The sequence below is a fragment of the Suillus paluster genome (assembly GCF_016628075.1).
Source record: "Suillus paluster strain FC165 chromosome Unknown EDB91scaffold_5, whole genome shotgun sequence".
In the NCBI taxonomy this organism is placed as follows: domain Eukaryota; kingdom Fungi; phylum Basidiomycota; class Agaricomycetes; order Boletales; family Suillaceae; genus Suillus; species Suillus paluster.
This window is the reverse complement of record NW_024537565.1, coordinates 126,943-154,417: the sequence shown is the minus strand read 5'-3', so window position 1 is coordinate 154,417 and position 27,475 is coordinate 126,943. Positions and strand designations below refer to the sequence as shown.

At 49.9% G+C, this 27,475-nt stretch overlaps 9 protein-coding genes across 9 annotated transcripts; 2 read left to right on the top strand and 7 right to left on the bottom strand.

The window, feature by feature from the left end:
- Positions 1 to 652: 652 nt before the first annotated feature.
- On the bottom strand, positions 653 to 3,664 carry EDB91DRAFT_1104513 (uncharacterized protein). The gene is made up of 10 exons (XM_041317390.1): positions 3,398 to 3,664; positions 3,190 to 3,191; positions 3,119 to 3,162; positions 3,018 to 3,062; positions 2,769 to 2,951; positions 2,633 to 2,743; positions 2,380 to 2,560; positions 2,229 to 2,321; positions 1,686 to 2,171; positions 653 to 1,550 (listed from the first exon to the last, which is right to left on the bottom strand). Exons 1-10 carry the CDS (start codon positions 3,521 to 3,523, stop codon positions 908 to 910), a joined length of 1,914 nt encoding a protein of 637 aa, XP_041181995.1. The 5' UTR covers positions 3,524 to 3,664; the 3' UTR covers positions 653 to 907.
- Positions 3,665 to 4,367: 703 nt separating this feature from the next.
- EDB91DRAFT_1104495 (Alpha/Beta hydrolase protein) lies at positions 4,368 to 6,128 on the bottom strand. Its single transcript, XM_041317389.1, has 10 exons — positions 5,865 to 6,128; positions 5,694 to 5,802; positions 5,476 to 5,636; positions 5,276 to 5,351; positions 5,147 to 5,221; positions 4,971 to 5,079; positions 4,886 to 4,917; positions 4,769 to 4,831; positions 4,668 to 4,712; positions 4,368 to 4,628 (listed from the first exon to the last, which is right to left on the bottom strand). The coding sequence occupies exons 1-10, from the start codon at positions 6,111 to 6,113 to the stop codon at positions 4,585 to 4,587; spliced, it is 963 nt and encodes a 320-aa protein (XP_041181994.1). The 5' UTR covers positions 6,114 to 6,128; the 3' UTR covers positions 4,368 to 4,584.
- Positions 6,129 to 6,789: 661 nt separating this feature from the next.
- On the bottom strand, positions 6,790 to 8,021 carry EDB91DRAFT_597781 (uncharacterized protein). Its single transcript, XM_041327820.1, has 2 exons — positions 7,959 to 8,021; positions 6,790 to 7,641 (listed from the first exon to the last, which is right to left on the bottom strand). Exon 2 carries the CDS (start codon positions 7,525 to 7,527, stop codon positions 6,832 to 6,834), a length of 696 nt encoding a protein of 231 aa, XP_041181993.1. The 5' UTR covers positions 7,528 to 7,641; positions 7,959 to 8,021; the 3' UTR covers positions 6,790 to 6,831.
- Positions 8,022 to 9,007: 986 nt separating this feature from the next.
- EDB91DRAFT_1012569 (uncharacterized protein) lies at positions 9,008 to 9,229 on the bottom strand (the record flags this gene model as incomplete). Its single annotated transcript, XM_041312441.1, has 1 exon — positions 9,008 to 9,229. A coding segment is annotated over one exon (222 nt), but the record flags the coding sequence as incomplete, so codon positions are not given.
- Positions 9,230 to 10,381: 1,152 nt separating this feature from the next.
- On the top strand, positions 10,382 to 14,836 carry EDB91DRAFT_598236 (TPR-like protein). The gene is made up of 2 exons (XM_041327822.1): positions 10,382 to 10,636; positions 10,694 to 14,836. The coding sequence occupies exon 2, from the start codon at positions 10,794 to 10,796 to the stop codon at positions 14,433 to 14,435; it is 3,642 nt and encodes a 1,213-aa protein (XP_041181991.1). The 5' UTR covers positions 10,382 to 10,636; positions 10,694 to 10,793; the 3' UTR covers positions 14,436 to 14,836.
- Positions 14,675 to 16,305, bottom strand: EDB91DRAFT_597930 (Homocysteine S-methyltransferase). The gene is made up of 3 exons (XM_041327821.1): positions 16,053 to 16,305; positions 15,857 to 16,002; positions 14,675 to 15,805 (listed from the first exon to the last, which is right to left on the bottom strand). The coding sequence occupies exons 1-3, from the start codon at positions 16,089 to 16,091 to the stop codon at positions 14,914 to 14,916; spliced, it is 1,077 nt and encodes a 358-aa protein (XP_041181990.1). The 5' UTR covers positions 16,092 to 16,305; the 3' UTR covers positions 14,675 to 14,913.
- A 716-nt stretch (positions 16,306 to 17,021) lies between these two features.
- Positions 17,022 to 19,535, bottom strand: EDB91DRAFT_1104437 (uncharacterized protein). Its single transcript, XM_041317388.1, has 8 exons — positions 19,356 to 19,535; positions 19,133 to 19,297; positions 18,983 to 19,082; positions 18,601 to 18,863; positions 18,100 to 18,546; positions 17,974 to 18,048; positions 17,805 to 17,927; positions 17,022 to 17,739 (listed from the first exon to the last, which is right to left on the bottom strand). Exons 1-8 carry the CDS (start codon positions 19,431 to 19,433, stop codon positions 17,158 to 17,160), a joined length of 1,833 nt encoding a protein of 610 aa, XP_041181989.1. The 5' UTR covers positions 19,434 to 19,535; the 3' UTR covers positions 17,022 to 17,157.
- Positions 19,536 to 19,577: 42 nt separating this feature from the next.
- EDB91DRAFT_1104433 (uncharacterized protein) lies at positions 19,578 to 20,733 on the top strand. The gene is made up of 4 exons (XM_041317387.1): positions 19,578 to 19,784; positions 19,834 to 19,895; positions 19,956 to 20,031; positions 20,089 to 20,733. The coding sequence occupies exons 1-4, from the start codon at positions 19,638 to 19,640 to the stop codon at positions 20,626 to 20,628; spliced, it is 825 nt and encodes a 274-aa protein (XP_041181988.1). The 5' UTR covers positions 19,578 to 19,637; the 3' UTR covers positions 20,629 to 20,733.
- Positions 20,734 to 20,927: 194 nt separating this feature from the next.
- On the bottom strand, positions 20,928 to 27,401 carry EDB91DRAFT_1234729 (glycosyltransferase family 2 protein; the record flags this gene model as incomplete). Its single annotated transcript, XM_041321240.1, has 13 exons — positions 20,928 to 21,014; positions 21,073 to 21,686; positions 21,740 to 21,909; positions 21,962 to 22,026; positions 22,078 to 22,167; positions 22,295 to 22,744; positions 22,797 to 22,919; positions 23,007 to 23,190; positions 23,255 to 23,609; positions 23,657 to 23,985; positions 24,035 to 24,793; positions 24,928 to 26,973; positions 27,028 to 27,401. The coding sequence occupies 13 exons, from the start codon at positions 27,399 to 27,401 to the stop codon at positions 20,928 to 20,930; spliced, it is 5,646 nt and encodes a 1,881-aa protein (XP_041181987.1).
- Between the last annotated feature and the right edge of the window lie 74 nt (positions 27,402 to 27,475).

Below are 27,475 nucleotides of genomic sequence, written 5' to 3'. Positions count from 1 at the left end.
CTTGCGCATCAGTTTGTTCCTGCCTAGTCTCAACACTCGATAGGTTGGGAATCTTGGGCATTTCCTAAGTTGCCCGGCATCCTATCTGATGAGTTGTCTGTCTGTTCCCTTTTGAACACATTATATGATCGTGGGGTAATAACTGCGCACGGCATCTAGCATTTCCATGAATTCATCGGCGCTCAGTGTAGCTTTCATTTCTACATACAAATGCTCAGTTTTTGAGCTAGCATGTGCATCAGCTCCAAGGGCTATTCGGCTCTCATAGATGGATACAGGTAGTTATTAAGTTCGTAGTGCTGGTGATGCTGCATTTCAGGGAGCGGAGCTTTTAAATTATCGTTACATTGTTGGTCGGACCAAGTCCAACTGTCAAAAACACAATATTAATGATACGGCCAGGCATATGTATTTTAGTCCATTGCAAAGAAGAAACTCATATTCTTGTTTGGACTTACCTGGCCGTGCCTCGCTACAGACGCCTCATAATTCCTCATCAATTTTTTTTTTTTTCATTCTTGCATGTTCTCGCGGCCCACCTGCGGGCTAGAAAGAACAAGGAACAGGCAGATAATGGCGGCTCTATGTTCTCCTGGGGACCCTGAGGAATATTTCGAGCACAGGATTACTTATCCCCAAAAGAGATAAATTAACCACACACAGAAGATCTTCAGGGCTTGGAACATGTCTTCAAGCTCCCAGCAGGGTGAAACGAAGGGCGATCCTGACAGTCGTCTGCCTGTAGTACTATCTTCGAAAACGGGGACATCAAAGCGCAGTCCAGTAATGAGGGTGACATCTTAGAATGCAAACTCTAGCAGCCCAAAGTGAGGCAAGGCAAAGAACCCTCGAACAAATGTGAAGTCCATACACATCATCCGTCGATCATCCACGTCCCATTCGTAAACTAGTCGTCCTCCTGTTTGAGCCCCATGCTGCTCGGCACCCATACCAAGTCTTCCTCATCCTCACCTTTCTCACTTTCACCCGCAGTGCCATCTTCATCACTGCTGAGTACCCAGTCTCCCTCGATTTTCCTATCCAAAGTTGCGATCTTCGCACCACGTACACGAAGAAATGCGATCACCTCGCGCGCTTGCCTGTATCCCTTGGCGTCAGATAACACCTCGCCATCTCCCCCGTTGTCAGATGCAGAGGTGATTGAATTTTCTTCAACCCAGCCGAACCTCTTTGCCAAGTGGATGCTCGCGTTCACGTTCTTGCTCTCTCCGCTTGCCTCTAAGGTCGTCAGGAACCCAGCAAGGGCCTTCACGGCCTCTCCACGTGCCCGGAGTAGATGCTTCATAATTCTTCTCGACGGAGGCCTTCGGCGGCGTGCGCTCTTGACAGGCGGCTCGTCAGTAATCTGCGTCGGTAAGGAGCGTGGCGTTCCCGGAGTGGAGGAGTTTGCACGGTTCTTGTCGATCCAAGGGTTCTCAGGGGGCACCAGCGGGGTTGTATATTGAGAAAGTGCAGAAAGAGAAAGTTCCCATCTCCTTGGTGCCCAGACACCGACAAGAACGCGCCATGCTGCGATCACGCGCTTGAGGCTTGTTATTTATAGGTAGGTAGGTTAACCGCAATATGAAATTATAATGGCTGGACTTACTTCATGTAGATATCTGTACAGAAATTTCCATTACTCTGTTAGTATGGTTCTCACATATACAGAAGTCCAAATATACGTGCCATTGATCAACCTGTTATGATAATATGCAAATGCCCAGACTGTGAACGCTGCCACGAGAGCGCCAGTGCCTGTATACCAGAACATCGCCCAAAGTGCCCAGAACATAGCAGGGTAAATCATCATGCACGATAACAAGCCGAAAACGGCTTTGTTCTGTGCCTGAGTCTCCTCTTCGTGCTCGACCAAACGAGCTCCAATTCGACCCATGATATATACCGGTGCATGAAGTAAAAGCGGAAAGAGGAAGAAGGGAAGGCGAATGAGGACAGAAAGCGTATCGCGAATAAGGACGGAGAGTGTCAGCAAGCGTGAAGGAAGGGGAGTTGGGTGAGATGGAGATAGCGTTGGCGGAAGTGGAAGCGAAGACAAGACGGAGTTTGTGAGATTAGTAGATTGAAGAAGTGAATAATACCCCAAAAGATGACGCCGAACGGTCGAGAAGTTTGCAGTGGCGTCCGTCGTGGAAAAAAGATCAACTAGACTATGTCGATACGTGAGCTGCCGATACGAAGGGAATAAAAAGCGCATGAAAACGTACGTCTGTGAAATCGTGACAAATTCCTCGAGGTCGATCGAGCGCTCGTCCTCCCAGAGAAGGTCCCTTGCCATTCGGGCACTGTAAAGGGTATCCCTAATTGGCACATATAATCAGCATCCGCACACACCGCAATGAAACAATACTGAAATACCAGTCAGGAGCGTTGATGGTTGCCTCGACGAGCTCCCTTTCAATTGCACGTGTGAGGCGCTTTGCCGCTGCGCGTGGCGCCCCCTCTAGATCCGAAAAGAACTGTTCCTTGTACTCATCCATCGAAAGCGGGTCACCGAACCTATCAGATAAATTTACGCCATCAGCACAGGCATATCTCCCTGCTAACCAAATCTCACTTCATAATGACCTATGTTGGTTTTAGTGGAGTGCCGGCCAATGAATTAGGGGACGTACGCTGCTTCTATACTTCGACTTATTCGTATACACGATAGCGGCAGGGATGATCTGGACCCCGGGCCCCTTCACTCCGTTCTCCGCCGCCCACTTGGTGTATTCTAGCGCTGCCCAGGCAGCACCATCTTTCACCTTGCATGATCCTCGGCTCTGTGTACGACGTGCCCTCCGGGAACAGCGCAACTGCATCGCCCCGTGCGAGGGCTTCGAAGGTTCCCCGGAAGAGAACTTGACGGTCTTTCGACCTTCGGTCTACAGGAATATTACCAGACGAATGAAGAACCCAAGAAAGGACTGGGTTCGCAAAAAGTGACGCTTAGAGTGGGGTGCAAACGCGTTAATATGAATTGCAAATTCCTAAGTCGATAGGGCTTGGTTCACCTTTACTCCAGTAGTGCAGAATACGCCTATGTGGGAAGCTGGAAGCTATGAAAGGTACGATAAGCCTAAGCCAAAAATACAAGAACAACACAGAAACTGACAAAGGATAGCAGGGTCAATCATCATGTTATGGTGGGTGGCAGTGCTGTGAAAGTGGGTCAGTAAGTATCACCACTGGATCGTCATAAGGTGCGACATATGCAAATGTAATGTGTGTGCCAGTCAGCGGTCATGAATTTGGATTCCTTGACACTCCCAGGTCCATCTAACCGGTCTATCTAACCTTCCGGGCGCTCCCAAAGATAAGTCCCATGCAGACCCCAATCATGGACTTCGAGCGGCGCGGTTGGCAAATAAGTGATGCAAAATACGAAACTCACACTAATGAGCGGTCCATCGTCCGGAACGTTCTCCCCTCCAATTACACGTACTTCCGTGAAGAACGACCATAGAGACCAGTCTGCAATGCGACGTATAACGAGGTGCAATACCTTCGAGTCGGACATATTGATGAGTTGGTTGGAATAGGAAAAAATGAGCCTTGAATATACGTCGTAATAGAGCAAGAATAAGTAATTGCAGCGCAGAGCAGAGCTCAGCGGGGAGAGAGACTACGAGCACAGGCTGCAACGAACGGGGACGCGGCCCTGTAAAAGTTGCAATAACGTGAATTCATCACAGTCACGTGCACAAATACTCCCGCGACGGACAGCCGTTGCTCATTACTGTCTTAAACAATGAACCTGTCTTGCTGAGCCTGGTGCTCCAAAGGCTGCCACGTATATGTTGTATACCTAGTAATGTGTGGCACCAGTGCCTACATGCCACAGTACTAGTAGCTGTATCAACCATAGCAAGCGTGCTCGGTATAATGAACTAGCATTATGCGCCTCGGTAAAATCCGGGGAACATGATCGCCGATACGCACCAACGGTGGACACAGCGTTACGAGCTGAGACCCCGTCACCTAAGCAAATACCTTGACCGAAGAGCTGCGTCTCTGTTGGACTGAAACATAGAATACGGCCTTGGCTGTTCAACCGAGTCACCCTAATTGAGGCTCATGCGCACTGGGGGCCCCCAGGAACCCCAAGTAGTGACACTCTCAGGACGCCTGCTGCTGAGTCTGGCAGCAATTCCTTACCGCGCCCAGATGTGTAATTACAGCACACCGCCAAGACCGTGCATGAGTTAACAGTTGAGTACATGCCAAGTCTTCTGGAGCCGATATCATTGCTCTCGCAGAACTTGAAATGGGTATAATGGGGGTGCAATATCGTCATATGAGCAGCTTCCGATGCTATTGTGAGAATGATCGGCCAAGACCTTGGGTGGTCTAGTATTCTGTATAGGCTTCAAGCAAACATTAAGTCAATGATGATGGTGATTTGCACAGTAATACACAACGTTGACACAACGAGTACCCAAGTAGTGGAACCAAATCATCCACGAGACTCAGCTCAGATAATCCGCGGACGCGCCAAGTAGTAGGATCGAGGAAAGAAATACACGCAAAATTAAGAGGTGCACCAGTTATCAAAAAGGCTGGATCTAACAACCGCGGATGTCAGATGCAAACGGTGGGATCAGACTGCAATTGCTTCCCCATGTCTATCAGCACCTTTAAGCTAAAGAGAGAACCACACTCACGCTGTTCGAAATACACCATATGCGGGAGGTTGATCCCAGTTGATGCTGCGTAGCAGTCAGGTCAGATACGAGAAGGCACAGACACAACAGAGAAAACATACGTATCGACGCACTCCCTTCTGGGTCTTCCCCACCTACACATCTACGTACGTGGCGCGGAGCCGCTAGATGTGATATTTTAGTGCAAGTTACGGCAGTCAGAAAGTAGTGTTTCGAACGCGGTTCGGTAAACTGCCAATATTCAGTAGCGCTGATGCCGCCATGTGAGTCTTCGAGATAAATATATAGCATAATAGACTTTACTGATGTCTGTAACCCAGCCTCGTAGGAATCATCGTCGGCACGCCATCTAAGTATGGCGTCAAGTATATAAAGAAAGTACGTACACGGAACATACCGAATGAGTGCACGCCTGTAGCAGTACGCGAGCAGAAAGTCAGCATGACATGTTCTCCTACGGACACAACAGAAGAGCGCACCTCGGAAAATATTGTCAATTCCAATCATAATTTCCACGAGCTCGGCGAATGAATGATCCCCTGTCCTCGGCTGGCCTGGTGGCACTCGTGGTCAGTAACATCCTGCGACAGGGGTGTGGGCTTTTTCACCAAGTGTGAATAATCGCAACGCAACTTCAGGGAAACTGTTCCTGATAGAGAGTGCTGCGATGCATGCAATAGCACCCTGCTCGTAAAAATAACATAAGCTGTATCATCAAGAGGCACGATCCGACGCACTCCAAGCGAATGACCTGCAGGCATCATTGGTCGGTGGATATTGGTAGCGAACAGCGTGGCTTACCGCACACAACTACATCATACTGGGGATATTTTTCAAACTGCTCGCGTAAGGCATCAAGCACGAACTCTCCAACGCTCTTAAAAGCGTAAAGAAAGCCTGTGTGCACATGTGCATCTGTGTTCTTAGGGAGGCCTGGTCCACGAAGTGTAGAAAGCACGAGGGATGTATCTACTTGCCATCGGGTGTCAAAGTTGCCATCTTAGAAGTTTGCACCTCGAAAGTTACCGATGATCGCACTCGTAATCTCACGGCTGCCCCTGAAGGAAACCACAAGTTCGTTCCTCGTGTCATCGCGAGCAACAAATCCTTGAGTGGCCGTAATTACATCTGTAAACTGCATGGTCTCAGCCCTCGATGCCACACGACCAACCACAAGGTCATCGACCATATGCGCACCTGGGTAACCAGTACATTTCCCATCGGGCGCGGGCATAGAACTTGATATGCGCCAGATGCATACTTTGTGTATCTCACAAGCTCCTTGTACACTTCCTCTGGAATGCCATCACTAGGATCGTGCATACCTGGAAAGTGGGGCCACTTCCAGGACGAGCGGAGAGGACGCGATGTGTCGTCAGGCGGATTTCTGTACCAATCATTTAGAATGGAGGTGTGTAGCATGGACAGCAAGACGTACTTGTGCATGATGGTTCAGGGTCAAGCAACTGGGTCTGAGATCGCTACTAGATCCGGCAAGCACGTTGGTGGATCGACTCAACTCTGAAGTACCAGTGCTAGTATGCGAAACATCTTCCGGCACATGCATGCCACATTACATGCAATCAGTACTGATATGTCGTTCCCGGATACATTCATCTACAGCCAGTCAAAAGCATTGCAGTCCTTGAACTTGTAACATCAAGGCTCCGCGTGTTGTCTTTGAGTTCCGCGATCATTGACAAATGTAGTCCTGATAGATATCGACGACATTTGAGTACAATTGAGTCGTATTTATTTAGTACTCTACTAGTATCGAGCTTACTTTCTAGAATGGGGCATCAAGTACGTTAGATCGTTACAATGTGTAAATGTACAGAATGAGTGTGATGTGTAGTATGTACGATGTATATGCGAAATATATAAAGAATGTATGTAAACGCCAGCGCTCTTATAAGATGTATGATGTATGCCTGTCCGACAAATCTCAGCAATCCTATGGTGATGAAGACGATATGTCACAGGGCTCTAGTATATGCTCGGTCTTCAATATGATGAGCGTCTTCTCGAGCTACGATGCTTCTCCGGTCCGCCCTGCCCATTCCCGAAACCAGGTGACATGAACCCTAGCAGGCGCTTGAACAAAGGCTGCGGCTTCTTCGGAGCGGGTGGCTATATTGAAATTGTGACAAAGCAACAGAAACATTCACGATGCAAGTACAGAACAAACGACAAGCATTAGTGTCAAGATCATAACGCAGGCAAACCAAAGGCGTACCCCATACTGATACTCCAAACGGCCGTTGGGGATATGGTACGATTGCCCCGGCCGTGGAGGTGGGAGGTAAACCGTTCGCTGGTGAGACTCGTGGGACTGTCCGGGGTAATGATATACCGGCGATGTATGTTGGCGCACGGGTTGTGATTGCTTCTGTGGGTAGGGATAAGGTTGGGCACGGTGGTGCTGATGTGTAGGGGCTGTAGTTGGCGGATATATGACTTGTGCAGTATGCGAGCGTGATGATGGCTTGTGTGGCGAGCTATTACGAGAATGCGATGCGGTATGCAGGGTAGTACGACTAGAATGAGGGTACGACCAGACGTCGACAGACTGCGGGTGAGAACGTGAACGCGGATGGGAGGGACGAGAAGATATGTGCCTATAAGGCTCTTCTTGTCTCGCAGGGGGTAGATTGCGAGACTTTGAACGAGTGGGCACAGGGCGCTGGCGTCTGCGGTCTTGCTCATCGTAGAACGAGCGGTCACGCAATGTTGGCGACAAGAGAAATGGATTGGAATAGGCATGCGCCTGGTTAGATGTCTGGGATACCCAGTTTGAAACCCGAGCCTGCTGAGCAACGTAGTGCTCCCATGCGGCGGGTGAATAGTCGTACTCGGTCATGAAGGCTGATAGAAAGATGCTGTTGGTATATGTACAGATGGATGTTATGGGTTCCTGAGTGGAATGTGGCGTTGGCGGATGAACTCTACAGCACAAAGACCAGCTGGTGAGGTCCTGAAGGCCAAGGTGATTTTATCAGCTGAATCGATCTTGACCGATATAAAGAGGGCGTGGTGAAATGATGGCGTATTATATTGGCTCCAAGAGCCGCACCCCACCGAAAATAACGTGCAGAGAACAACGTTTCCTCCCCACGAGGACTCGGAGGCGCAACGCTTACTGAAACAAATCTTCTATTGTCTTGATTACGTAAACAATACTAGCCTTAACTCTCTGGATTTCGAATTCAAAACGTTTCAGGCTGCCATATGCATATGCCATCAACAACCAAGTACTGGATCTATAAGCACTGGTACTGTCTGTAGACTCACTGAGATTGTTTTTTTGGGAGCTGATTTTTCATTTCATCTCCAAAGGTTTCTGGACGATCCGACGTCCGACATTCGACGCGTTGCGTGATCCTATTGGAAGGTTGGCGGGCCCGCGCCCGCACGGCCGCATGGCTCAAGCTGTATGATCTGCTGCGGCAACCTTCGGAAGATAGATTGACGAGAATTCGGAGATGCGCGCATCTTTGGCCCGTCGAATATCATTGCAGCGATACGGGAGATCATGATATCGATGATCATATCGATGTCATCCCTGTTGACAAGGAAGGCACGTCCAGTACTACTGGCCTGGGAAGTTCGGCGGTGGTCTTCCTCTATGAAACACTTGACCTACGCGGCCATTTTAAACATCGTAGGCTGTCCCTTCGAGATTGTCATCTCATCTCCTATGCCTTCATCTGCATTTCCTTATCTCCTTCGTGCGCAGGCTTAGCTTTATCAATTTCAATTTTCTGCCTATCGTATCCCGGAACTCGACTCGACTTTTGACATACCTTTTCAGACGGGAAGATAACGTCATTCAGCCTGGCCAAGCAAACCTACTTCATCATCTCCCGAATGATTGACTAGCAGCCATCCATCCTTCTGGCTCCGGACCGCACATGGTCTTAAACGTTGCAAGATGCCGTTTGTTGATTGGCAAAATTGAGGTTGACGGTGAAGATAGAACCGCATCAAGCCCTTCGGTAGGGTAAGTTGGTCGATCGAAACAATGATGTTATTGAAACACTGGCTGGATGCCCATGCCCCATTGGTTGCCCTTTTGGATTTTTATTCTGTTGTTGGCTGATATGGCAGTTACAATACGCCACAAGATCCCCTTTTATCTACCTCAGAGTCACTAGCAAGTCCTTCCATCATTCTACTTACCAGGTTCAGGTAACTCGAAGGTGTGTCAAGAATAATCGATTGCGACATCGACCTGCGGCGGGGACCTCCGCTCACCCAAATGCATACGATTTACCACGTCATGATCCCCCCACATTGCCACCCCCAGAGCCTTAATGTGACCTGGCCCAGTTTTGCAGCCAGCCCCTCCCTTTTGCCTCGTTGACAAGGATGGCCAAATCCTCTGCCCACCGATCACTCTCCTCGCGGTCTTGGAATGTCTGAGTGGACAAATCAAATCCCCACCCTCCGTTGGGGTGCAGGACTAGGAACGGTCTCTTATTCCCATCCATCACCCATTCAAATCCTTGGATTAACTCCGGAGTGGACTTGAGCCCCGTGCAATATATTCCAACATCGGTTGGTGCTGGCATACTGCCGTCATGTACCAGCAGTAAATTGGTCGCCTCCAGGTTGCCGTGTCTCTGGATACTTGCCACCTGGAAACGTCGCAGTAATGCACCCAGGTTTAGGACTGATGCTCTCCTTTAGATGGTCTATTACTTGCCTGATCGACGCCAGTGCATCAGCTAAAAACCTGTCTTTAAGTCCCACACTTAAAGAGAGGTTCTTAGGTGATGTACGACCGTCACCAGTGGCACTGTCATAAACACAACAAATCAACTTTGTCCCATGTCTCTTAATCAGAGGTGCGTACCCGAAGTCGATCTTCGTGAAAGCGTCTCAATGCTTCATAGAATTGTTTGTGCCTTCAATATCATCACCAAAGGATGTCGTATCTTCCTCTGAACCACACTACGTCCGTGGCCCGCAAGGAGGAGGGTAAACCAAAAAATTGCATTAGGGCAAGTATAGAACCGCCGAAGGGTCACTATACGAATGTCCTTCGGGCTGACATCGTGGTGTTCTTACAAAATCGATGTCGAGCTTAGTCCGCTGTATAAACAGCATTACCTTGCGCGTTCGAATGCAACTTGGTAGTTGTGGATGACCAGTGTACAAATGACAGTAAAGTGTAGCCGACACACTTGCGTCGCTGTGAGCAGGACCCTCGATCCAGCCTCAAGGAATGCAAGACGGGCTTGTTGCAGGGTATCGGGCACGTTGAGGATGATACGAGCGGACCACGATGCATGTGCGAGATTGGGAGGTGATAATTATCCTCTAGAGTAGTACCCTGCAAGAGATGAGCTCGTGCCATGTACAAAGAGAGTGAGCTGTATCATAACTCACGAGTCCGAATATTCTGCCTTCCCATTCAGCTTTGGCACGCCCGCCGTTTCTATACCTGCAGCTGAGCCATCGGACGTGTATGATAAGAATAGATCAATATTCATTACCTCGAGGCTCCAACGCAGACCTCACACGACTTGAAACTTCCGTGGTGTTTTCATCTTCCGACCAAGTCACGTACGTCATGGAACTGGGTTGCACATCTTGTTGTCCGAGTCACAGGCAAATCAAGACACAGCTACTCACCGGTGTACTAGTAAGTTAGTATCAAATAAATAAATTACGTTCATTCAAGCAAGCTAGGGCAACGGCCAATGCAACAGTCTGCGTTGTAACAGTGGACACTGGCAGGGATCTAGGACAGATGTTCGCATAATATGAACGTCAGCAAGGGCCAGTCTTGACTCTTGAGGGCTGTATGATACAGAGGAACGAACTAATGGCCGCACTAGTGTCAAGCTGCTGTGCCACAGGGCGTCTTCAAACTCAAACGCGATGCACACAGCCTCTATGTGTGCCAGAGCTTGCTTGCTTTGAAACTGACGAAACCCTTCATTGCTCGAATTTCTGCTCGTTCTGTAAGTATTCACTCTCATCTCAGTTGATTTTGTACTCATCAGCGAGACGCTTCACAGTGAAAAGGTTGCAATCTCATCTTTTCACCCCGGCCCCCTGCTTGCATTCCTCCATTCTTACTATCAGTCCTCGTGTAAATCCATATTTGGCTAAAAAATCATGGCGGACCATATGGAGCGGCATCGAGCGGCCTTGCAGGAGTGTCCTACTGGTCATCCTGATCAATCCATGTTTCTCGACAACCTTGCCAGTAGCCTTCACACCAGATTCACGCAGCAGGGACTCCTGCCTGACCTGGAAGAGTCCGTCGAGCTCCATCGAGCTGCACTGGCGCTCCGTACCCCCGGTCATCCTGATCGATCCAGCTCACTCAACAACATTGCCATCGGCCTTCGAGACAGATTCAAGCAGCGGAACATTCTGTCTGACTTGGAAGAGGCCGTCGGGCTCCATCGGGCTGAACTAGCGCTCCACCCCCCCGGCCATCCTGATAGATCCATGCCACTCAACGACCTTGCCTGCAGCCTTCGAGAAAGATTCCAGGAGCAGGGCGTCCTCTCTGACTTGGATGAGGCTATCGAGCTCCATCGAGCTGTACTGCTGCTTCGTCCCCCCGGCCATACTAATCGATCCAGCTCTCTCAATAACATTGCCATCGGCCTTCAAAACAGATTCAAGCAGCGGAGCACTCTGTCTGACCTGGAAGAGGCCATTGAGCTATATCGAGCTGCACTGGTGCTCCATCCCCCTGGCCATTCTCTTCGATCCTATTCTCTCAACAACCTTGCCGGCGGCCTTCAAGAGAGATTCCAGCAGCAGGGCGTCAAATCTGACCTGGATGAGGCCATTGAGCTCCATCGAGCGGCACTGGTGCTCCGTCCCCCCGGTCATCCTGATCGATCCAGCTCACTCCACAACATTGCCATCGGCCTTCGAGACAGATTCAAGCAGGGAAGCACTCTGTATGACCTGGAAGAGGCCATTGAGCTACATCGAGCTGCACTGGTGCTCCATCCCCCTGGCCATCCTTTTCGATCCACTTGTCTTAACAGCCTTGCCAATAGCCTTGAAGAGGGGTTCCAGCAGTGGGGTGTCAAGTCTGACCTGGATGAGGCCATTGAACTCCACCGAGCTGCACTACCGCTCCTTCCCCTTGGCCATCCTTTTCGATCTCAGTCTCTCAATAACCTTGCCAACGGCCTTCAAGCCAGATTCAAGCAGCGGGGCGTCGAGTCTGACCTGGACGAGGCCATTGAGCTACATCGAGCTGCACTGGTGCTCCGTCCCCCTGGCCATTCTCTTCGATCCTATTCTCTCAACAACCTTGCCAGCGACCTTCAAGAGAGATTCAAGCAGCGGGGTGTCGAGTCTGACCTGAATGAGGCCATTGAGCTTTATCGAGCTGCACTGGCGCTCCTTCCCCTTGGCCATCCTTTTCAATCCTCTTCTCTCAACAACCTTGCCACTAGCCTTGAAGAGAGATTCCAGCAGCGGGGCGTCGAGTCTGACCTGGATGAGGCAATTGAGCTACATCGAGCTGCACTGGTGCTCCATCCCCCTGGCCATTCCCTTCGATCCTGTTCTCTCAACAACCTCGCCAACGGCCTTCAAGACAGATTCCAGCAGCGGGGCGTCGAGTCTGACCTGGATGAGGCCATTGGGCTCCATCGAGCTGCACTGGCGCTCCTTCCCCTTGGCCATCCTTTTCGATCCACTTATCTCAACAACCTTGCCAATAGCCTTGAAGAGAGATTCAAGCAGCGGGATATTAAGTCTGACCTGGATGAGGCCATTGAGCTACATCGAGCTGCACTGGCGCTCCTTTCCCTCAGCCATCCTTTTCGATCCTCTTCTCTCAACAACCTTGCCAACAGCCTTCAAGACAGATTCAAGCAGCGGGGCGTCGAGCCCGACCTGAACGAAGCCATTGAGTTCCATCAAGCTGCACTGGCGCTCCGTCCCCCCGGCCATTCTCTTCGATCCCAGTCTCTTCACAACCTTGCCAACGGCCTTAAAGACAGATTCCAGCAGCGGGGCGTCGAGTCTGACCTAGACGAGGCCATTGAGTTCCATCGAGCTGCACTGGTGCTTCGTCCCCCTGGCCATCCTCTTCGATCCTTTTCTCTTCACAACCTCGCCAACAGCCTTAAAGACAGATTCCAGCAACATGATCTCTTATTATCAGACTTGGAAGAGGCCTTCAGCCTCTATCTACAACTCTCCCAAGTATCTCATGCAGTTTCGCGTGGAGATCTTCATGCTGCAAAGTCATGGGCCGCCTCTGCCGAGCAGCTGAAGCATGGATCTGCATTGATTGCCTACAAGACCACACTGAGATTTATCGATCAGCATGTTGCTGTTTGGGCGTCCTCGTCTGGCCATTTCGATGTGGTCAGGGAGGCTACTTCATCCCTTGCAATGGATGCTTTTTCATGTTGTATTCGCCATGGTGCTTTCGCGACTGCTGTGGAATTGGTGGAGCAAGGTCGTGCAGTATTCTGGACCCAGTTAGCGCGCTTCCGCACACCAGTGGATGATCTTTCTACATCAGGTGATCCCGGCGAAGCCTTGGCAGAAGAGTTCAAGCAAGTCAGTTTTCGCCTTCGCAAAGTGTTAGACGAATCAGATACCTCTCCTGAAGACAAATCCCCACAAATCCGGCAGCTAACCGCCCAATGGGACGGCATTATCTCTCGTGTCCGTATGTTGCCCGACTTTTCCAGCTTTCTCCTGCCTCCGCTGTTCTCTGACCTCCAGAAAGCTGCTGAAGATGGTCCGGTCATTATTGTCAATGCCAGTCGATACAGCTGTGATGCCTTGATCATCCTCAGTGACCAAGATCCCATCCATGTTGCACTTGATATTACACGGACCGAGGTCTCCGAACTGTCTTCCACATTTCACTCCCTCACAAATCATGCAGGCTCTTCTGATCATCAAATTGAATCACACAAGATTGTTGGCGTGTTACGCAAGCTCTGGAACGGTGTTGTCTGCCCCGTAGTTCAAGCGCTCAGGCAGTTCGTTCCTCGTGGCTCACGCATCTGGTGGTGTCCTACCGCTGAGTTCACCCTCCTCCCTCTACACGCAGCAGGACCCTACGAGCCGCAAAGCCACAACCTCTCTCACTTTTACATCTCCTCTTACACCCCAACTTTGACCACACTCATTCGTGCAAGAGAGCAGGTCTCTCGAGATGCTTCCACCCAGAATTTCATTGCCATTGGTCAAGCAAACCCAGACGGAGGAAAGGCACTTCGTTGCGTCGCCGCTGAGCTAGATGTCGTTGCTCAGCGTGTCTCTCCCTTCCTGTCCTTTACGTCGCTCGCGGACGGCGAAGCAACAGTTCAGGGAGCATCTAATGCGTTGGGCTGCAAACAGTGGCTTCACCTGGCCTGCCATAGAATGCCGAATCGAAAACAACCATTCGAGTCTTCCTTCGCGATGCACGACGGGCCTTTAGTGATCAGGGACATCATACAAACTCACTTGCAGAACCCGGAGTTCGCTTTCTTGTCCGCTTGCCACACTATGGTGGGACATAAGTCGAGCCCTGACGAGGCGATTCATCTCGCTGCGGCTATGCAATTCTCCGGATTTCGCAGTGTCATAGGTTCTATGTGGTCTGTCGACGACAATATTTCAGGGGAGATTGTCTCTCTCTTTTACAACAACCTGGTTGATGATTCGGGGAGATTGGACTGCAAGCGTGCTGCAGGAGCGTTGCACAAGGCTGTGAAGATGTTGCGGAAGAAGATTCCGTTTGAACAGCAGATCGTATTTGTTCACATAGGTGTCTAGTTTGAGACCCACTACCGATTTTTCTTTCTTTTCACACTACCAACCCACGTACTTATGTGTTCTGACGACTCAGCGTTTGTACTTTAGTACGTATATTTCTGCAGATTTGTTATGTATGTGTTTGTTGCAATATCGAACTCCCGCCCAGTACCATGTGTAACACATTTGACGTTTTCGTCCCACGGCTCAGGGCTGCGTTAACATTTGGTGCACACTCTAGCTAGTAGGGACACCGGACTCTTGTACCGTAACTCTAACTTGTCGCCAACTTAGGATGCTTGTCAGTCTCTGACAGATCTTCCACGCGTTTTTGATCATTATATCCTATTTGCTGACTTTTAGCTTTTCATTCTTCTGTTCACCGATACTATGGCAAGTACATACGCGACCAGCTGCCTCCCTCGTCTATGCCCCTGTCCCTGTCCGGGTCACTAGCCGTCCCGCGCATACGGTCCACCCCGCCACGGCGTTCCATTCCTTAGAATGCCTTCCCAAAAGCCTTAATGTCACCTGGCCCAGTTTTGCAACAACCACCAACGATAATTTTGCTCCAGCCTCTCCCTTTCGCCTCATTGACAAGGCTGGCCAAATCCTCTGCCCACCTATCATTCTCTTCGCGCTCTTGGAATGCTTGAGTGGACAAATCAAATCCGCCCCCTCCATTAGGGTGCAAGACTAGGAACGGTCTCTTATTCCCATCCACCACTCGTTCAAAGTCTTGGAGTAGCTCCGGAACGAACTTGAGCCCCGTGCAATTGATTCCAATCCCGTTTGGTACTGGCAAGTTGTCGTCGTCGTGTATCATAGCATTTGCCACTTCGCCGGCCGTGAAGTGGTCGCCTCCAGGTTGCCGAGTCTCTGGAAACTTGCCTGTGGGAAAGGTCGCAGTAATCCACCAAGGTTTGGGACCGATGCTCTCCTTCAAATTATCCATCGCTTGCCTGATTGCCTTTACCTCTCTCACCAAAGGCACCGTCTCAAACGCAACGAAATCAACTTTGTTCCACGTCTCTTTATCAGAGGTGAATATCCGAAGTCGATCCTCGTGAAAGCGTGTCAACGCTTTTATAGAATTGTTTTTGCCTTCCATATTGTCACCAAAGGAAGTCACATTTTCCTTCGAGTCACTGAACGCCTGTGGCCCGTAAGGAGGGGGGTAAATCCCACCAAAATCTTGCATAGGTGCAAGTATGGAGCCAAAGGGTCCAAGCGAGAGGGCTATATGGATGTCCTTCGGGCTGACATCACTGCGTTCCTTGCAAAACTGTTGTCTAGCTTGGTCCGCTATATGAACCGCATTACGCATGGCCTCAGTAGCAATTTGCTGAGAGTAGCCTGCGCGCTCAAAAGATGCAAATGCACCCTGGTAACTGTGAACGAGCGGTGCACAACTTGCGGAAATGCATAGCGGACGCACTTACGTCGCTGTAAGGAGGACCCTCGATCCAGCCTCGAGGAATGCAAGATGAACTTGTTGCAGGGTATCGGGCGCGTCGAGGATGATACGAGCGGACCACAATGGGGTGTGCGAGATTGGGAGGTGGAAGTGATCCTCTAGAGTTGTACCCTGCAAGAAATGAATTTGAATGTATAAAGACCCTACATACGATAACTCACGAGTCCTCCATCGGACAGTATGACTATATCGTCGGGCATAGTTGTGGTTGGTGGACGTGATAAGAAGATATTTCACGCTTCTCCCCCAGCGGCCTGACTCGGACACAACAAGCGCCGCGGTGTTTTGATCTACCCCTGTCTGTCAAGACTCTGTACGCATTTATAGTAAAATCCGCTTGAACAACCTGGCATGTATGTATGGAAGAGTGCAATCGACCAAGACGTCATGGTACTGTTGGGATCCGACCAGTCCGAAACATCCGATGGAGGAGTGGACCCGGGCCGAGAGTAGTCGTCGGTCGAGTAGTTTCAAGCTTAACCAAAATTAGCATCAGAGCATGACGCGCCTGACGTCGGCTCGTGCTCGTCCATGCCACGTATCTCATTCCTTAGAGACGGCAAGATTTTCTATCTCTATGCTAATTAGTATAAAGTCTTCTGTAGACCGTACGAGCATCTCAGTTCCTTCTACGAGACTGAGATGTGAGTAACGAGTTCATTCGTATTATAGATTAAAAACTGACGCGTCGTAGTTACTTGTTTTACTAGGTGCACGATCCGTCCAATAAGAGTTCCTTCTACGAGACTGAGATTTACTTTTTTTACTAGTTTGCATACCCCCGTCAGTCGCCTTATCACATAAGGTACTGGGTAGTAACTGGGCTGCATAGGCTTGATACGATGTAGTACTTCTTGGTGCGTGGTTATCCTGCTACTTAAATTTCAAACTATTACGCCAGCAAGCCACCGGGTTTTGTGAGCAACTTTGTATTGGGCGCCAGTCCTGGACGTCTGACAAGCCTGTCGAATCTCAATGATGCACAATCGACCAAGTTGTTGTGGATCTAGTCTGCACACTGGCACGCCTGGCCATGGCTTTGTGCACTTTCAACTCTCCCCAACATGCACACAGCACTATGTAATTAAATTTCATGAGATTCTGAATCCATTTGAACTGCAGACTGTCTTTATTCGCATAGAATATTTGAAACGCATCGACGGAATTGTTGCGTTTACAATGATCCACACAAGCCTAGCCAATGTTCATGCTAATCAAGATTAGGCGACAGTGCGCATACATAAATGTCAACGTCCCAGCAAGTGATCATGCCTTCCCTCTATGTCTCTTCCGACCACCACCACCATCCACGCCCTCCGATTTGTTCAGCCTATCGAGCAAGGACGACGTTCTAGGCGCAGGATCTCCCGACTCCTCGCCTCGCTCGGCATGTGCTGCAGCGCCTTTGATGCTATAACCGCTCATAGGATGCTTGTCCGGCTCGGACGAATCCTCCACGCGTTTTTTTCCTGCTCCCCCACGTCTCCGTGCGGTCTTCTCCGTATCGCCTGGGTTAGGCATCGTCATACGGCTCAGCAACGAAGGCGTCAGTTGTCGTTCCTCAGTCACTTCCGTTTTTGCTCGCTTGATCTGTGATGTTGCTTCTCCAGAGCTGAGGGATCGTTTGGGCGGTGCGACAGAGTCAGAGTCACGAGTTTGCATTGCTGGCCAAGAGTTCGATACTGTGCTATTCGTGCTTGTATGCGAAGGTCTTGACATATCTGGTCTTTTCAACGGCGGACGTCCAGGTTGAGGTCGAGCAGGGAGATGAGCAGGGCGCTCAGGTAGATCATCTCCATCGATCGTTGCACTCGTACTCGCTTGCGACATTGAGGGTTCGGTTAGTGACTGCTCAAACACAGAAAGAAACAATGGGCGTCAATGGAGAAAGCGGAAAGCGGCCCACTGCGAACCCTGATGAGCACTTGAATATCATCGCCGTTGTTTCCTGGTTCCAACTGTTGCGCTTGCGCTCGAAATCTGCTGATGGATGTCGCCAGATTAAATGGAACTGCCCAATTTTCACGTTCTTTTCGCTGCAAACGAGTTATTTTGCAAAACCATTTGGATGACATGACTTACATGTTTACAAGCTAGCAGGAGGGAGCGCAGAGTGTCCCACATGGTGGAAGACTCGATTTTTGTGTCGTAGAGAGCCTAAGTCAATCATTCAGTGGATCGATCGCAGATTTTGTTTGGACGGCTTGCCTCTAACAGATTTGGCGCCCCATCAATAACCTGTCGCCGAAGAAACGAAAACTGTTCATTATTGCAGATTTGAGGGCGAACGCGACTTTCTTCTTCGCATGCTTGGAGTGCCTCCACCACACGTCCCGCAAGAACAAGTTGTTCTTCGGGAGAAAACCTTTGCAAGAGAGGTTTTCTCATCAGAGACGTACAGTAGAATCGCAACAAAATAACGGGGGAAGCAACTCGTTTTTCAATGGCGACGAAGTGCGCCAAAGATATGTAGAAGTCGATTGTCTTGATGGATCCCAAGTCGTTCGATTTCACGTTAAGAGAAGACCTCGCCTTATCGAGAAGTACGTGAAGAAGGTCCATTCCACGCGCAGAGCCCGGTCCGTAGCAAGGCATCATCAGAAGCAGGTCCTTTATGATCACTTCAACTTCGCGTGTTTCCAGCCTTCTGATCGCCTAGTTCGTGTCAGTTCAATTTTGCGAAACAGTCTAAGAGTGCAGCAACTTACCTGTCAGAAGTTGGCTCACAAAGACGTTCTCTGTATCTGTACCAGGCGTTTTGGTGTATTTCCGAATGATGGCCTCAACTGCATCAACTTTCAAAAAGGCTATCACGAGCGAGCGTAAACGATCACGAATTTGCTGCTCCTCTTCGTCCATCGGGTCCTCAGGAGGGATTATCTGATCGCACAAGACTCCTAAAGTGACGCTAGGATCCATGTCCAGGTGGTCACAAAGGGCCGTTTTGACAACGACGACCTCTTCCGGTTCGTCTAGGGGAGGGGAAATGTGTTAGAGATATTCATGCGAATAGGATGAGATTTAGACGCATATATGCTCATCATCATTGTTATACTTTGTGTGTTATATGCTCCAAAGTCGCATTACTCACCACTTTGAAGAAGCTGCACAAGCACATCTGAATTTCGTTTAACCCACTTATGCTGAACAGACGAAACGCCTGATATTGCTCGGTATCCTTCAATGCGAACCTGCGGTCGGGGCATCATGAAAAGGGCATACGAGACCAAAAGCGACGCACCCGTGAATCTTGATCCTCGCAAAGATCGTAGACTACATTGATAGCATCTTCCTCTAGGTCAGGGAAATCATTAAAAAAGTATCGTATGTGATTTGCTGCATAGCACTTGAGCTGAGAATCTGAAGAATGAGCAATTTCGATGAGTTTCGTGAGCACATCGCGCCGCTAGTCATAAATTTATTGAGGTCATTTGAGGAAGGCAACGAGTTGAAGCGAGTCTTACCAAGCTTCCACCTCGATCTTGCTCTCTCTCGGCGTTCTCGACGAGTCGTTGTATCGATTCCTGGTCGACGTCGTCCATTTGCTCTCGTATGCGAGCGGTAAGGGTATAACTCGCGTAGGTAGCGGCCAAAGTCACAAATCTACAAAGGAAATATACTCCAAAAGTGGAAAGACATTCCCATCACCGAAATAGACATTACGTGACTTCTATACGCATGTTAAGCACGAGTTCCACGACATATGGACGCACCTTTGACCTCCCCCCATTCTCTAACGAACCAACATGAGCGTACGCACTAACGACCAAATCCTTCACGATAGAGTTAATTTACCCCGCCTGGTAAAAAGGCTTGAGAAATCCGTGTCCGAGGATGATTGGTCTGATAGCTCCCAGCGGGATACCTGGATCAAAGCCCAGGGCACTCTCCAGGTTCGTTCCGACTTATTGAAGTCGCTTCAATAATCTGAAACTGTCTCAGCGAATCCGACACGCGCGTTTGCTCCTAAAGAACGTCGAGGTCGATGACCATGGTGCTTCACCGTACGTGGAACTGTCAGGGCGGATTGTCCGTTTAGGCTCACATTCATTGTATTTCCGTAGAGCCTCGGAACATCGTTATCAGCGCTTGCGCGTGACGCTGGATCAAGTCGAAGCGTTTGTAGCAGAGGTCGAACAGGTACGCAGCCTTCACTGCGACACATATCTCCTTTACTCGGCTCATCTGCCGAACTAGAAAGCGTCTCCTCCACTTAAGAGACCAAAGGCAATTCTGCCATCAATACGTGCCCCTGTAACAAAGACAGCTGACGTCGAGATCATACCTGTGGAAGCAACCCTCATCCCGACAGAAGACACAGCTCAAAGCGTGCTTGGTGCGGATAACCTCATACCGTCTTCGCAGACAGAGTCGTTACCTTCCGACCCACTTGTACCATCAACTCTTCCTGCCGCCACTTCAAGGATCACTGCTACACCTACCATCCTCCAAAATTCTCGCGCACTACAAGAAGAGCTCTCAGAGCAACTCGCACTAATGGCAACGCAGCTTCGGCGCAATGCTACCCACTTTTCCGATTCATTGATTAAAGACAAGAGCGTTGTAGAAACAATGCAGGAGAAACTTGAGGGCAACTTTGACTTCATGAAGAAGGAACGGATACGGTTAAGGGACTTCAGAGGAAAGAGTGGGAGTACAACATGTTTGGTGATAATGAGCATACTTGTCGTGCTGGTCGCGTTCATGCTCATGGTTCTCGTTATTCGAGTAACTTGACCGATGCTCATAGATCACGCATTTCCTCTTTAGACATTATAGTTCTGTTCATATGCATAATAGTCTGTTGTTCTAACAAGATTCCAACACTGCGGTCGTCATCATATTATGTCCAACAAATATCCAACACCTATATAATGAGTAGTATGTATGCGGTAATTCATAACTACAGAGCAAACGAAACGCGACGCTAAATCAGCATGTCCAGATGGTAAATTAAGTCCGAAGGCTAGTACTGTCCCAGAAATGAATGCTTAAAACAACAAAGTTTTTGCAAGAGTCCCAAATCATGTATCTATTTAATGCGAAAGAATGTTATCAATGGATTGGTTCAAGAAGTCCTTGCGAGGCGTCAAGTCCGCGCGGGGGAAGCGAGCGGCGATAGCCTCACGATGCCGTCCTGTGTTGAAGTTAGTATCATGATGTAGTAGTGTAAGGGACAACGCACTTCTTTGTAACGGTCATCAAGTCTTGAGTGCTCAAAAAGTTTCTGAGTGCGTTGTACAGCTCCTCATCCGAGGGGTTGGGGTTCGGGCTGGGACCGGCAAACACAGTCGTGGCCATGGAGAACGTCGACGTCGGGCGCATTCCTCCATTGAAAGGCTGAGGAGGACCACTTAAGCTTATGGCGGGGGACATGGAGCGGTTAAAGACTCCAGATGCCACACGTGAGTCGGGCGGCGTCATGGCATACACACTCCCGTGTGGACCCGAATTGGACGGAGTGAACATATTGATCCTTTCTTGCGAGGGTCCTCTCCAGTTGGCCATCTGAGGTGGCGGACGGTTGAGGTCAGATACGGCACGAGAGCTTGGCCGCGAAGGTGCGGGCAGGTGGGGATGCGACGAGTTACTTTGTATCATGTTTGTGTCACGGTAGAAGTCATGGTCTCCTCCTGACTCAGAGCGGCCATACTCGTAGACGGACGGGCGTTGTGAGCCCGATGGAAGACGTGGCTGAGGGGCGGAAAGATACATGGAGTTGGCTTGGTTGAGATCAGGAGGCGTTCCATACGAGTTGCCGGACTGATTGTCACCCCAATGCTCAGCCTCATAGTCTGCACGAATTACCATTACTGATTGTGACAATGAGAAGGAATTTTTGACGCACCACTGAACTTCTTGTACGGTATCATAGACTCGTTGAACTTGACATCGTTGTTGGTCGCGATGACCTTCTTGCTTCCGCCATCATCGAGCACGATACGGGTATTACCCCAACCGAACTCGTCCATCCGCCAGAATGAATATATGGGCAGGAAGAAGCTGTAAACCGGGTACCTGTGACGACGGAAGATAAGCCACAAATCTGATATAGAACAAGGCAACCTACGAAAGAAGATAGACCACCATCCATCCAACAAGCATGAACTCTCGTCTGATTATGAAGATAAGAGCCTGGGAATGGACATCGTAAATTACCTCTCAGTGATTAAACAAGGTACTCACTTGAAGACCATACACCGCTGCCAACATGATTATGGAAATCAGAGGGAATGGCGATTGTCCGGTTGCGACCTCGATGATCAGCCAAATCAACTAAACACAATGTCAGCTGAAACTCGGCGATAACTTAGTTGCGATGACTTCACGTAAATAACAGTGGCAGGCAAGATCTGATGAAAAACATCAGTGATCATACGCTGAGAACTTGAAAGGATCTTACCAAAGTACCGATCAGATCAAGATAGACGAAGAACCTCATCGAGAAACAGCAGATTCCGCAAAGATCAGGGAGAACAGCAAGCTCGCACAAGTTGTGAACAGTCGAGTTGATCCAACGCCTGCGTTGTGAAAACAGCACTCTCCAGGATATCGGTGCCATGGTACGCGCAACTGCATCTGGAGTGAACTTGGTCTTGAAGTTAGGGAAATGCTTCATCAACAATGTTGTCAGGAATCGATCTTCGCCGAGGGAGAACAGGTTCTTCTTGTGCAGAGTGTCCACGTTACAATCAGCATACTCATCAATTACACGATTGGAGATTATGAGCGGTCGGCCTTTGTCAGTGGTGCGGATGCGGTACAGCGTGAAGCAGCCGGGCAGACAAGAAACTGAGCCGAAGAGACTCTCAAACGCCTTGGACAAGTTGTGGGAGATATAGTACTCGTATACCTATTGGAGTATCAGCATGGATATACAAAGTGTCCGATACTAGATCACTTGCCTGGATCATGGTCCACCAGGATCCCTCTTCATTCTGGAGTTTCGTTTCGCCACAAATGCCAACTATGTTGGAATCTGATATCGTCGCTGCCACTAGACGGTTAAGAGATTGGGGAGTTACGGACTGCAGAAAGGGTGTTAGAGACTTCTGGGATGGTGAGCACAAACGCATACCGTGTCGGCATCCACAGTGAAGATGTACTCGTAGAACGCGGGGATCAATGCCAATAACATTCCTCATCTGATGATATATCTCGAGCTCTAGCGGGCACATGGATGCGTTGAAGTGCACTCTGTTCAAGTACTGCATCACCAGGATCTGACTGTCACGCTTGCCACGGTTGCCGGGTTTCGAGCGTTCACTTGGCTTCCCGACCTTCACGACGACAATGTATCTAAAACGAAAGAAAAAAAATAAATCTCAGCAACAACCTCATCCATAAGAAGCGGAGAACATACGGAACAACATGGCCCTCGAACTCATACAATCCAGAGTATACCTTGCCGTAGTTGAGCTTCTGCGAGCCCTCTCCGACCGATTTGAACATTAGAGGCTCAGGATCATTTGCTGGGTCAACGCCAAGGATGTCAAGAACGATGGCAGGTGTCGGCCGCTCGTTACCGCTACCAATGATATTCCCATCACAAATGACAAAGATCAGCTTCCTCTTGTCGTCGTAGTCCAAAGCGGCAAGCGAGTCGATTGTGCGGCGAAGGGAGTCCTCTCCTTCCGTGTAACAAGGGACCTGGCACAACACGAACTTATCCAATAACTCAGGAAAGCGTTTGGTATTGAGTTGGAGCGCAGCAAGGACTGTGTCGAGTGAGCGCAAGCAAGAACCACATAGGATAGAAACGCACATTTCAACCCCATCGAGGCCATGATGATACTGGAGAACGCAAGCAAAAGATAGTTCTGCACTTGACATCTAGGAGTGTATCGGAAATCTGTCTCTCCCCAGTAGAAGGCGTTGGCAAGGCAGTCCATATTCGCAGTACTATTCGCAGTACCCATGGCGGCCAAGATTGTGTTCAAAGCGCTAGTGATGTCCTGTCCGGCTTGTTGCTCAAAGAGTGCAACGAGGTTCGGGTCAAGGAAGTTGTACTGGGGAACGTCCAGGTCGATCATGTTCAGGGTGTAGAGATAGTCCGTCAAATCATAGATACTGCCGTCGTAAATTGCCCATGATCTGCGGAGATGATGAGTGATATCACTAAAGAAGGTTAATCATGACTCACCGCGGAGTCGTGGCTTGGGTACCCTGAGCGTAGACGTCGCTTGTCTCCCAAACCAATGGACCAAGATAATACTGATCGATCTTTGGTCTGAAGGTCGCAGTGTACCAGTCCTGGTTGTCGAGAGCTGTGGGAGTCGTCGGAGCATTGTATCCGGAGGAATGCATGGCTTGCGGGAACAGGAGTAGGGTACTGTTCTGTGGAGTAATTTTCATCGTCTGGTCGCTGACAAGACCCGCGCATGCCACATTTAAGGGAGGGGGGAAGTAGTAGGTCAAATCGGTACCAGCGAGCCCCGACAGGGTATCCGCACCATTACTTGCCTCCCCCACGATGTCGCTGTGGTCACCACGAATGAAATTGGAGACGTCGTAGACCCTGCCTTGAATGGAGACATAGTAATCATTGCTAGTCACATGTTGAGCCACTTCATTCTCCGTCCACGCATACTTGAAGTTCGGGCAGAGAATGACACCGAAGGCGATGATGTAGAAGAGGACAATGGCATTTCCGAGGACGATGAGGATGCAGATGGTGACTTTCTCTCGCCACGCAAGGCGCATGTCAGGACGCTTCATACGACCTAGCCACGATAACAGGAAGTCGGGAACGAACCAGGTGAAGAAGTAAACGAGATAAAGCCAGTAACGTCGGGTTCGGGTGGTTGGCAGCTGTTCCTCTAACATCTCGGGAGCGTTATCTGTGGATAAGATGGCAGATTTAGACATAAGGGGAGGTGGCGCTTCGGAAGGTTTCGGGTTTCTTGTCCCACATCATGGAATCCGACCCCTCGTGGTAACTAGGAGCAGCAACATGAGAAGGAGCATAACCATCAAATGGCAGGTGTTTTCGGCTCGTGTAATGGTGTGGCAGGAGGTTCGTCGTAGTATGCTGACTGCCGTTCATCGCCAGGGTAGTCTGTGGCATCATCGAGCATGGCGCTCTCGTCCTCTTGTGAATCCTCGCGAGAAAGCTTCTTCTGCTCTTTCTCCTCAGAACGCACGACATCTTCTACCATCTTCCATGCCGAGTACGACAGCCAGATCCTCTGATTTCCAATCTCAAAGTCGATGCCCTCTCTCCAGCCGTTAGACTGGGCACACTGACGCATGCGCTCAGCGTCCGATCCGCGCATAGTAGGACGATATCTGTCACAAAACTCTGCCTGATCAAATTCTACAACAAACTCAACCTGTTTCCTCGACACAATGTCTGGGAGTAGCAGAGCCCTGATTTGCGCTTTGACGCGACGCCTGTCAAGGGAGTTGGAGAATCCAGTATCATTGGGACGAATGCACGTGATGGTCCACATCGGCACATTCTCGATGTTGGACAAGACCTCCCAAAGCGTCTGGTTGAGCTGGGTAGTGACGGGATAGATTTTGGATGGGTTTAGGCGAGGGTTCTCGTTCGAGCTTTCTCCCAAATGAGTGAGCGTGCGAAGGGGGCGGGAAGATACCTGAGCTTGGACGATAGTTTCCTCATCACTCTGGTGCTTTTCCGTAGACAAGCTGGGACCCGACATGAGCTTCGCAATAAATGCATCAGTTGAGCTGCGAAGGAGAGTGACGCAAGCAGGGTCAAGCATGTCAGCATCCTTCTCCACGAAGTTGCTAATATCGTATGAACAGGGACCTGCATAGTGGTTGATCCCGAATGATCTCCTCTCGTCCGCGGACGGTGCTGTAATGAACGACGAGTGCACACCAAACTTGGCAACCAAATCCTGCAACAGCTCAGCATTCCGCTGATCGCCCGCACGCCCTGATTTGAAGGACGTTACAGCCTTGTCAACGACACCCAGGAGACCGCCAGGTTTCCGTGACGCTTTCTCAGTGGTATATGGGCCCCGAAGAAGCTCAGTGCAGGCTGAGTTGCCCACAGCAACGACGGCCGGTAGCGAGATCCCATCAGCAATGACACGACTATTAAACCCTGTGCTGTCATCGAAAACGGTGTGGAGGATGTGGGATTGTACGATTTCGTCGGTGAAATTGATGCAGAAATCATCAAAACCATTCCGATGAGCAGAGATTAGGGGAGTTGGGCCACTCGACCCCAAAGGTGCCCGCGTCTGATGACCTGCTTGGTCAAGCAGCACAATGCGAGTGGCGGAACATGTAGGGTTTAGGGAGGCGGGGGCTAGCTTGAAATTGGCTGTTTCCACCACGAATGCGAACAGGATTGCATAGAGATCGCGAACTAGCTGATCCCGCTGTGCTGCACTTTGCTGCACATTGAGTAGCACGGTGTACAGCTCCTTGCGGACATAGCTCGTTTTGTACGTCAGCGTGTCGCTGAGTTCTTCAGGGGAAACGCCCAACAGCTTTGCTGCCTGTTGGAGAACTGGTACGTTCAGGATGTATGCAGAGACGTCCTGTGCATCGGCCTCCCCGAATTCGAGGTTGCCAAGCAGCAGGATAGCAGCGAGCACGCTAAATATTGATGAAACGTGCTTGGACTTGAAACCTAACGTCTTCAAGGCGTCTCGCAACTCATCCATTGCGATACCGTCATCACTGAATGGGCCGGCAGGTAAGTGGTAGCAACTGGATGATGCCAACAGGGCATAGTCGGAAGGACCTTCCAGACCCATGTAGTCACGTTCCATTGGGGTAGCTCCGGCAAGAAGTTGGTAGAACACATGGTAAGATCGTTCTTCATGCGACAAGCGTGTCAAGCGGGACTTATCAAGCCCAAAGGCCAGAACCTTCGCAGCGCTGATACGCCCGCGGTCGTTGAAGTGAAGCTCCGTGTAGCGTGTGTAACGCGAGGCATTTGGGTTCACAGCAGTTTTTGCATTTCCGAAAGACTCGAGCAGCAGCGAGAAAGACTTGATTTGCTCGGCAATTTTGGCCTCTCGTTTGGAGTGAGCCGAAAGGCGCAAAATCTGGTCTACGAGCAGGCGACTGCTTGTAGTCTTTCCCGAGCCTGAGATTCCCCTGGCAGAATTATATTATCAGCTGCCGTTTCGTCTAATTCGCAAAGTAACTCACCGAGTGACAATTGCTTGAGACTCGTTCCTCCTTCTCATAAGGAGATAAATTTTCGCTGCTAGCTCATATAAGTGAGGCTGAGGTGGTCTCCGAGAATCTGCCAAGCCCAGCTTGGTGTCCTTGTAGCATCTCTCTTCGTACTCCTTCGCGTTAGCATCGTTGACGTTGGCGAGTGTCTTGTAAGGATTGACTACCACAAGATTTGTGGATCCGAGTCTAGTGTAGGGTAAATCAGCGCGAAATCGAGCGCTGAGAACAGCGAGGATGGAATCATCTGTAGGATAAACGGTGGCAGCTGTAGACGACGAAACAAGGTCAGTAAGCTCGCCTGAGCTTACGGCCTGGGGCACGAGAGTGGCCGAGGTAGAGGCCATCGTGCTGGAAGGTCAACAAGCAACGAGTCGTCGAGTGGAAAGAAATGGCAGCCAGACTTCATGTCAGTGAGCCG

Coding starts and splice junctions, on each gene's coding strand:
- EDB91DRAFT_597781 (XM_041327820.1), bottom strand. CDS start 7,527: ATGACCGAGTACGACTATTCACCCGCCGCATGGGAGCACTACGTTGCT.
- EDB91DRAFT_598236 (XM_041327822.1), top strand. CDS start 10,794: ATGGCGGACCATATGGAGCGGCATCGAGCGGCCTTGCAGGAGTGTCCT.
- EDB91DRAFT_597930 (XM_041327821.1), bottom strand. CDS start 16,091: ATGCCCGACGATATAGTCATACTGTCCGATGGAGGACTC. Junction 16,003..16,052: donor TACTGTCCGATGGAGGACTC/GTGAGTTATCGT, acceptor CATTTCTTGCAG/GGTACAACTCTAGAGGATCA. Junction 15,806..15,856: donor AGGGTCCTCCTTACAGCGAC/GTAAGTGCGTCC, acceptor GCTCGTTCACAG/TTACCAGGGTGCATTTGCAT.
- EDB91DRAFT_1104495 (XM_041317389.1), bottom strand. CDS start 6,113: ATGCACAAGTACGTCTTGCTGTCCATGCTACACACCTCCATTCTAAAT. Junction 5,637..5,693: donor GATTACGAGTGCGATCATCG/GTAACTTTCGAG, acceptor GATGGCAAGTAG/ATACATCCCTCGTGCTTTCT. Junction 4,713..4,768: donor AGAAGGGAGTGCGTCGATAC/GTATGTTTTCTC, acceptor ACTGCTACGCAG/CATCAACTGGGATCAACCTC.
- EDB91DRAFT_1104433 (XM_041317387.1), top strand. CDS start 19,638: ATGAGCGTACGCACTAACGACCAAATCCTTCACGATAGAGTTAATTTA. Junction 19,785..19,833: donor AAGCCCAGGGCACTCTCCAG/GTTCGTTCCGAC, acceptor AAACTGTCTCAG/CGAATCCGACACGCGCGTTT. Junction 19,896..19,955: donor GATGACCATGGTGCTTCACC/GTACGTGGAACT, acceptor GTATTTCCGTAG/AGCCTCGGAACATCGTTATC.
- EDB91DRAFT_1104513 (XM_041317390.1), bottom strand. CDS start 3,523: ATGTCCGACTCGAAGGTATTGCACCTCGTTATACGTCGCATTGCAGAC. Junction 2,952..3,017: donor TCTGCACTACTGGAGTAAAG/GTGAACCAAGCC, acceptor CCCCACTCTAAG/CGTCACTTTTTGCGAACCCA. Junction 2,172..2,228: donor TTTGTCACGATTTCACAGAC/GTACGTTTTCAT, acceptor GTATCGACATAG/TCTAGTTGATCTTTTTTCCA.
- EDB91DRAFT_1104437 (XM_041317388.1), bottom strand. CDS start 19,433: ATGGACGACGTCGACCAGGAATCGATACAACGACTCGTCGAGAACGCC. Junction 18,547..18,600: donor TTGTGAGCCAACTTCTGACA/GGTAAGTTGCTG, acceptor GACACGAACTAG/GCGATCAGAAGGCTGGAAAC. Junction 17,928..17,973: donor TCCTGCTAGCTTGTAAACAT/GTAAGTCATGTC, acceptor ACTCGTTTGCAG/CGAAAAGAACGTGAAAATTG.